This window comes from Zeus faber (assembly GCF_960531495.2).
Source record: "Zeus faber genome assembly, chromosome: 2".
Taxonomy (NCBI): Eukaryota; Metazoa; Chordata; class Actinopteri; order Zeiformes; family Zeidae; genus Zeus; species Zeus faber.
Genome location: NC_137189.1, coordinates 44,116,079 through 44,125,222, shown reverse-complemented (window position 1 = coordinate 44,125,222; position 9,144 = coordinate 44,116,079). Strand labels below are relative to the sequence as shown.

General features: G+C 42.2%; 1 protein-coding gene across 1 annotated transcript in view; it reads left to right on the top strand.

Annotated features, from left to right (window-relative positions):
- Window positions 1–9,144, top strand: part of LOC307248009 (transmembrane protein 163a) — a gene marked incomplete at its 3' end in the record, with an annotated part of 49,175 nt that overhangs the window by 22,462 nt on the left and 17,569 nt on the right. Inside the window, exons 4-5 of the mRNA XM_080024193.1 lie at window positions 3,287–3,378; window positions 5,053–5,149. Of these exons, the coding sequence (XP_079880319.1) occupies window positions 3,287–3,378; window positions 5,053–5,149 (189 nt within the window). The remainder of the gene's footprint in view (window positions 1–3,286; window positions 3,379–5,052; window positions 5,150–9,144) is intronic.

Sequence of the window (9,144 nt, the reverse complement as noted above, 5' to 3'; positions counted from 1 at the left end):
TCGCACTCGCTTGGCTCCTGTCGGCGATAGCGTGGGGAACAGGAGATCCTTTTGGCACGCACGTTACGCGATCGCCCACGTCCCCTGCAACCTGTGCTCCGTGAAGGTTCACCGTTTCACCAAAGAAAACAAATAGTGTTTTTATTGTAGTTGTGTTTATTGCAATGGAATGAAACCAAAAAAGGCTGCGCGCCACCGTGCATAATGGGGACACTTTCTCCATCTCTGTCCCCTCTGTCACTGGCACCCTTCACATCTGAGGGAAGTGGAGCAGTTTGCCAAAGAAGAGTGGGCCAAAGCAGGGGAGCTTCGGAATCTCATTGAAGTCAATAGGAAGCGCTTGACAGTAGACAATTGTGACAGAGAGTTTTGGGGGGTTTTTTATGTGCAAGGGTGCCAATATTTTCGGCCACGACTGTAGCTCGTGGGTTTTCCTTGATTGCTCTACTCAACAACTTATCGATCGGCCACAACGGGACCCCATAGATAATCGGTTGCTTGGATCAACCCGCTGTCAAATTATCAATGAGATAAATGGCTTAACTTGACATAAATGGTGAAAGGGTTTTGTGATTTCAATCAAAATGGCCTAAGACTTTTTTATTTGCGCTAAACCGGCGCAAATACCAGAAAAAGCCAGCGTCTAATTCATCAAATGCACCGCTAACTGCGCTGCCACGCAAATAGTGTCTCGGTGTGCCAGTGCCATTTGCGCCTATTTAAATGAATTCGTATGCATACAATTGGTGTAAAATTGCCCCCCTTCTATGCAAATGAGCCTCATTGCAAATAGAGTCCAATTACAAACACCGGCGCTAATGGCCACACGCAGTGAGAGCGACGCTATTACCGTCTGTCGAGAGCTGGAGGTAATTGCGTGGCCACAAATAAAGGCACCAGTGCCAATCCGTTAAACATTGGGATTTGAAAAGAATGGAAATGGTCCGGCGCCCGTCCGGGGGGGGGGGGGACGGGGAGACCCTGAACGGGGTCTCCCAACGGGTCTCCCCGTTATGCGTCTGATTGCGTCTGATCGCAAAACGCTCTCCCCATTACACCTGACGTGCAACGGGGAGACCGCGGTGGCCGTGTTTATTAATCCAAGCTGCCATGCCTACTAACTGTTAAAGGTACAATATGTAATTTCTGCCGCTGGGGGTCTCTCGATCAAAACAATGACAAAAGAGAGAGTTTACGGGACAGCTTGGGCGACAGAACGCGCAGCAAACGGCAATAAATAATCGTGCTCCACCAAACAATAGTTAGTAAAGTAATAGTCGAGCAATACAAACAATAGCGCAATACAGTGACCGGCTAACGTTAGCTACTTTGTTGAGTGCCTTCCTCACTCTCTGACGTATCATCCGGGCTTCCCTGTGTTGTCCCCGCAAGTTATAGCAAGTAGAGGGAGGAAAGGGGATGTGACGCCATTGACAGGCAACCTAATGAAACGGATCGTTACCTATATTAAAATTACGGATTTCTCTGGGTTTGAAAATGTTCTTAAACATTTGGGATAATTTTAGTACGCAACTCAACAAAATATATTACATAGGTCTAGTCGTTTTTCGACATTTTAATGCGGGAAAAGTTACATGTTGTACCTTCACTGTAAATAAAAACATTTCTCCTCACTCTCGCTCTTAGCCTGGTCCCGAATTTTCAAACATTATTTCATAATTTGGAATAACATCAACATCTTGTTTTTTGAAAATTGGCTTAAAAAGAATGTAGCTTTTTGCTCAACTCTGTAATGAAAATTGAGCAGATTGCAGATGTGAAGATTGATGATAAGTCTCAATTTAAAAACCTAAATTTGCCTGGTCATTACTGATGCTAGCTAGCAGTGTTGATGTCAATCTGCTTTTTGTGTCACTGGTTGCCAGTGCCACGGTGATGCTAATCAATTACATTCAATTACTAACCGCCCTGCTTTCTGGGAAGCTGGAAGTGAAATGTTGGACGTAAGGTGTCCTTTAAATCCTAAAAACAAATTTGCAACTAGAGCTATCACAATTATTACTGCGTCACTCGATGCAATTATTTGAGCTAATCGCCATCAATTTGTAAAATCTTTATTTTCCGCAATCGTGTGTTTCTGTCCAAATTTCAGTGTACAGTTTACAGTTCTGATATAATATATATACATTCATATGTTAATAAAACATTTTACATTAGACCTGCCAAAAAAAAATGTTTGTGTGTGTATGGTGGTCGGGCAGGAGGATTATAGATGAGGGTGATGCTCCATAAGTCAACCCGTGTTTTAGAGGGTAACTTACCATCACTTACCGCGTTATTTCCCGGAACTTACGGTGTAACCTCCTTGGGGATTGAGAGTAAGTTCCAGACGCCGCGTAATTTCCCGGAACATACGGTGTAACTTCCTCGCGTGAATCAAAAATGTACATGGATGAAGTGCAATAAAAACAAATCTTTTTGCCCTTCGCTCGTGGCAGTTGCGACAATCATTTTTCATGCATGTGAGTTCTGCTGCCGTGAGGGGGCAAAAGGATTTGTTTTTGTTGCACTTCATCCATGTACATTTTTGATTCATACAAGGAAGTTGCACTGCAAGTTCCGGGAAGTTACACTCTGAATCCCCAAGGAAGTTACACGGTTAGTTGCGGGAAATTACACGGTAAGTGATAGGAAGTCACCCTTTAAATCATGGGCCGTCTTATCAAAGGGTTACCCAGGTGGGTTATCCAATCTATTAGTATAGTATAAGTGTAAAATGTCAACATTCAAATAAATGAAAAATGTTTTGGGGAAAAAAACTAACTGCCAATGGCATCAAAGTTCTAGAGTCTTATAAAACAGTCAACAAAATATTGTGTTTAAAAATTAGGAAAGCAGTCTTAAACAATTTGAAATCTTGTTGTTTCTGCTGTTCTTGTTTAAAAAGTCACTGCAATAAAGTGGGAATTAGGTGCGTTCACGTTTTCTGGGTTGTCAAAATCTACCGTTTTTATGTTCGAGCAGTCAATGTCAGTAGTTTTTTTTAATGTTTACACTGACTTAGACCTTAGACCTATCATAGTGGTACGAAACAATGAACAAAAAAGGCAATTAAATAAATCAATTTTATTATTATATATTATTTATTATTATTTAAAATAATATGCGTTATAATTAGTTATTTAAAATATTATAATTTTATTGTATTGTAAAAAAATCTGAAAATATATTAATGATACTACATTTATATACTATTATTATTAATTAATTAATGAATTAATAAATTATAATTAATATATTTTTAACATATTTGATTCCCCCTCAGTTCGACGCCACGCTGGACGTACTGTCCTCCATCATCGTGCTGTGGCGATACAGCAACGCCGCTGCCGTGCACTCGGCTCACCGCGAGTACATGTGAGTCCGGACGTCCCCAAACTCTGTGTGAAAAGAAAGGAATTCAATCGGGGAAAGTGTGTGTGTGTGTGTGTGTGTGTGTGTGTGTGTGTGTGTGTGTGTGTGCGTGTGTGTGTGTGTGTATGTGTGTGTGTCAGACAGTGGGTCTCTTCACGTCCGTCGAACTCGGCCCCCTGAGCAAAACGATCACGCGTCTTTGCTCTTTTCTTGAAACCAGAGCGACGGCATGTGCCCGACTCGTGTCCCTGTGTGTGTGTGTGTGTGTGTGTGTGTGTGTGTGTGTGGGGGGGGGTGGTGGGGGGGGGGGGCTTTTCAGCTCCAGTTGAATGGACGGACACCTCAGGGAGGGAAACCCTAGCCGTCTGCTCTGTCTCTTCTCGCTCCACCTCGGTTCAACTCTGTCACTCGTCGGCGGGTGCCGCCACTTTAGCGATCTCAAGTCTGATAACGTGGAAGCAATGGTGGACGTCCAAAGACCTTAATAATGTCCTCGCAATCTGAGTCTCCTATTAATACCGGTGGGTATTCAGGTGTGTGGTGCTTTTCAGCCATACAGTATGTACACGCACACACACACACACACACACACACACACACTAGTCCCATAGTCTCGCCGGATCGACCGCCCTCTATTGTGGTGCAAATTGACAGAGACAATGACGTCACCACCTGCAGAGACAAGATGTTGACAGAGAGCGAGAGGGAGGGAGAGAGGCGGCAGGAAAGTGAGAGGAAAGTTGAATAATAACAGTTGATGATATAAATACATACTGTACAAGTTAAAGGCAGCCGTGGTGGACGTGACAAAGCAGTGTAGCTCGTGGAACAGCACCATCTTAATAATAGAACACGTCCACGCCAACTCAAGGGGGAAATAATTATTAATCCATCAGAAAGTGACATCTAGTAATTAAGCAAAATCTTTTGTTGACAAAAAGACAACAGTGTAATAGATTGTCACTCCACTGTTAGCAGAGGACCAGAGCCCCCTGGCATGTGCTTAGCGTGTGCATGTGTGCATGTGTGTGTGCATGTGTGTGTGCTTGTGTGTGTGTGTTACACCGTGGATTCCCCACCTGCGCTTGGGCGTTGCCGTGGTTACCTTCCGGCCCGCAACTCAGGCCACCGCTGGCGATCCAGCGTGGCTCTGGGGGATGCCTCGGAAATGAACACACACACACACACACACACACACACACACACACACACACACACACACACACACACACACACACACACACACACACACACTCTGTGTAACCATGTGTGGAACAGGGCAGATGCCTAATTGGCCTAATAACAGTGGAAAGATGTCTGCTTCCTCCAAATGAATCCTCTGAGAGAGGATACAGATACAGTAGTTACAGTAGACAGACAGACGGACAGACGGACAGACGGACAGACGGACAGACGGACAGACGGACAGACGGACAGACGGACAGACGGACAGACGGACAGACGGACAGACAGAAGAGAGGAGGGAAATCTGTGAGACAGACAGATTGAGGGGGATGGAGTGAGAGAACGACAGTGGCGTTGGGAGGAGTGTATAGCAGGCCAGCTGGTACACTGTGCAGCAGTTGTTCACCCCACTCTCACTCTCCCACACTCCACCTTCACTCTCTCAACTGTCTCTCTCTCTCTCTCACTCTATCGTTCTGTCGTTCCTCACAGAGCCTGCGTGATCCTGGGCGTGGTGTTCATCCTGTCCTCCCTGTGCATTCTGGGAAAGGCCATCCACGACCTGGCCACCAAGCTGCTGCCTGAAGTGGTGAGTGGACTAAAATAGTGATGATGATAATGATAATATTAATAGTAATACTACTACTAATAATAATAATAACAATAATAACAATACGAATAATAACAAAATAGTGCTAATAATAATAGTAATATAAATAGGTATAACTACTACAAATAAAAACAATAATTATAACAATACAAATAATAATAGTGACGATAATAATAATAATAATACTAATAATAATACTAATAATAATAATTACCGTAATATTAATAGTAATGCTACTATCACTTATAATGATAATAATACAAACAATTATAATTGTCAGAATATTAGTGATGATAATAATAGATAATAGTAGTAGATAGTAGTAATAGTAATAACAGTACTACTTATAATAATACTGCTAACAACAATAAGAATAACCTTAAAAACCGTAATGATAATAATGATGATGATGATGATGATGATGATGACGACGATGATGATGATGATGATGATGATAACAACAATGATGACCACAATAATAAAATAGAATCATAACAATAATAACAATAACAAAAATAGCTGCGGCAGCAATACACAGGATCCAGGGCAGTCGGCCCTTTGTTGAAGTTCAATGGACGTGTGCTTTGGCTCTCTGTTCTGGCCTGGTTACAGTGTAATTCTATGATCTGGCAGTGTTTGCGGCTGCGGGCGGGTTTCCTACGCCGCAACTGACGGCGATTACCATTCTGAAGTAGGGCCGCCCGATTACGGCTAAAATGATAATCACGATTATTTTGCTCAGTATTGTGATAATGATTATTTATCAGGATTATTCATCCATTTTGGGGAACAGAATACTTTTATTGCACTCTTTAAATCAACAGAAAACCGCCTTCATAATAATAATTTTATAAACCTATAAATAAATAAACTCAAATGTACAAATATTTAGATCAAAGTAGTACTTTGTTCACATGCGATCACGTCATCTTTGTACTCCGTCAACTTGTACATGGGGGCGAGGATTTTTCCATTGCAGCATACGTCTGCGCATGGCGCCATCTTGGTGAGGTTTGCGAATGTTGATCACAAACCTCTTCCACAATACTAAACCCCCGATCTGGATGAAACTAGAGCGACGGCATGTTGGATCTTCCCTGAATACTTGTCATCTGTGGGTTCGTCAGATCCATGACATCCATAAAGTTCTGACGTCATTTACATCCGCACGTGCGGCCATCTTGGTGAGGTCCTGATTGTTGACCAATAACTAGACTGCAATGCTATCATGTGGTTATCACGTGAGCATATGTTAATGCAAATGTGTCTTACAGAAGGTGTGTTGCCTTGAAAATTCTGAAATTGCAATACAATTTCTTCCAAAAAACATTGTCTTTTATTCTACCAGACATTTTCATGTCCTGATATAGGCGTGTTCCTTCTATCAAAACATCATCTAGGTCACTAGCTGTCCATGTCAAAACACTCTGTATCTTGCTCTTAAGTACTGCTGTCAAACTGACAGAAGTTTCAGAAAGTGTGTGTGTGTATATATATATATATATATATATATATATATCTATATATATATATATATAATTATTATTATTATTTATTATTTTTTTTTTTGAGGAAAGTGGCTGACCTCTAAAGTAACTCGTTCTGCCCATCGTTTATTGGAAGGGAAAGACAATGTAAATATTTCAAAACACATTAGATACAGTGATCTGTGTACTCCGTCAACTTGCGCATGTGCACAACAAAGGCCATCTCGGCGAGGACCCGTTTGCTGACCAACAACTAGACTGCGATGCTCTCATGTGACCTGTGTGGGTCATTATTTGGGCATGCGTGAGCATTGTGGGTTTGATGAAAGATACAGTTTTTTACAAAATTATTCCACAATAATGGACCGATCTGGATCAAACTTGGACAACGGCGTTCAATTCAGTTTTCGGCTTCAGATCCGATATCTGCCTGGCTGAGGTTTTTTTTTTTTTTTTTTTTTTCTTTTTTTTTAGCTTATGAGGTTTTTTCGGCTCATAACAATGACAATCACAATAACCCAGGATGTATTTTTACACCAGTTTCCCTGCTTGCACGGTTCTAATTATAGAGCCGCCGAGGGTTTGAGGTCACGTCGCTTCACAGTCACAGATTTGCGAGGATAAGCGGCTCAGCGCTGCAGTTTAGAAATGGCTAATGGACGCTCACACAGCGGCGCAAGTTGAGCATTAAGAGATAAGAGACAAAACTGAATATCCCGGAATTTTTCGGAGAGCAATCACTGGAGACATTTCAGTTTCTAATCGGACACACAGGGCCCCCTTGGAATTTTGACCCCCAGGGGGCCCCCTCGTGTCCGATTGATGTTTTTTTTGTGATTGGTTTTGGTTTTGGTTTTGGTTTTGGTCGCTTGACAGAACTCGATTCACATCCGTGAATTTTAGCTGAGTGTATTTAATTGAGTTAACGTGTCCTCAACAAAGGATGTGGGTTAAACCGGTTGATCGTGTGCTTTAATTCAACTTCACGCAGAGCGGGTTTTGGTCGAAAAGACACTGTCAAGACATCTACGGGTCTAGGCTAAATTCCGTCCAAAATATGTAGTACCTGTCTTTCTTTAGCTATAATTTTAATTCATTTTTTGGTAGTTTAGCCAATGACAGCAACTTCTAATCATTTATTTGGTTATGAAGTGAAGTCACATCCTCGCCTCCAGACAAAGCAGGTTCTCTGCAGACTCCTCCTTAACTCGTTGCATTGTAATTGAATGCTAATGCCCCATCTGGGCCCCCTTTTTTTGTGGCAATGTCTGGTTTTCTGAACACATGGCCGTCACATACCACTGCACAAACAGCTGGAAAATGACAGCGAGGGATAAGATGCCGCGCGTAAAATAACGAAGCTGAAACCTGGTGGAAACACGAAGGGCTTTGTTTTCTGAAAAGTAGATGCGGCCGTCAGCACTTCAGTTGGATTTTAACGGCGAGCCTAATGACAGAGGACGTTCTCAACTGTTAATTTGATTAGAAAAATGTGCAAAAAACAGCAACAATGAAATGGGGGGAAAATACCCATTACTGGACGACATCCAGACGCACTGATGACATGTGGAACAACCCGGGAGAACGGATTGGACTGCGAGGCCAAGCAGGGATAACTGCCAGAAAGAGGCTGCATGCACTGGAAAATATATAAATCAATGCAATAATAAAAATGTAATATATGTAATATATATAATATGAAATCATATAAATCAATACACAGGGTCCAGTTAAGTTATGTTAGGTACGTATAACAAGTTTTTGAGGTTCCAAGATTCCTCAATCTGCCCTTGGTGATTATATGCGGGGAGCGGACCAGGGACTCTCTCCAACCATGTCAGACCAGATATCACTGAAAATCAAGGATTATTTCTTTAATCGCTCTCCTCTTGCGAGGATGGGCGTTGCACCGGGCTCGGGTTGGGAGGAGGGTGAGTCTGAGTTCAAGTTGGCCCCCCTCTGGGGTTGCCTCATCCCCGCTGCCCACTGCCCGGCTGGAGAGCGCCGCGGCTGGGGAAAGGGCAGAGGAAGTACCGGTGCTCCTGCTGTACGATTGGCTGTTCGTGTCACATGTTTTGTAAAATGCAGAACGAGCTACCGTATTCCTTCAAATGCAGCATCCGCTCAAGCTGCCTGTGCAGGTGTCGCACTCGTAAATGGCTTTTGGGAAATAAGTTCAGAGAGACAAAGCTTGGACTTTTATAACGTCGGATGATGAAGTCACAATGTGACCCGCTCCTGAAACTCATGAAATTACGAAAGCTTTTCACAAATTTCTGTTGCAAATGGAGATGGATATTGACCAAACTCGAACAACAAGATGTATGATGTATTCACTTTTTAGCTTAACCTTTCACTAAGTTAAATTCTATTTTATTCTATATATTTTTATACGGTACAGTAGTTCTTTTATATGTATATACACATATGCATATGTGTGTGTATTTGTATATATGTGTGTATATGTATGTACTGTATATATATATA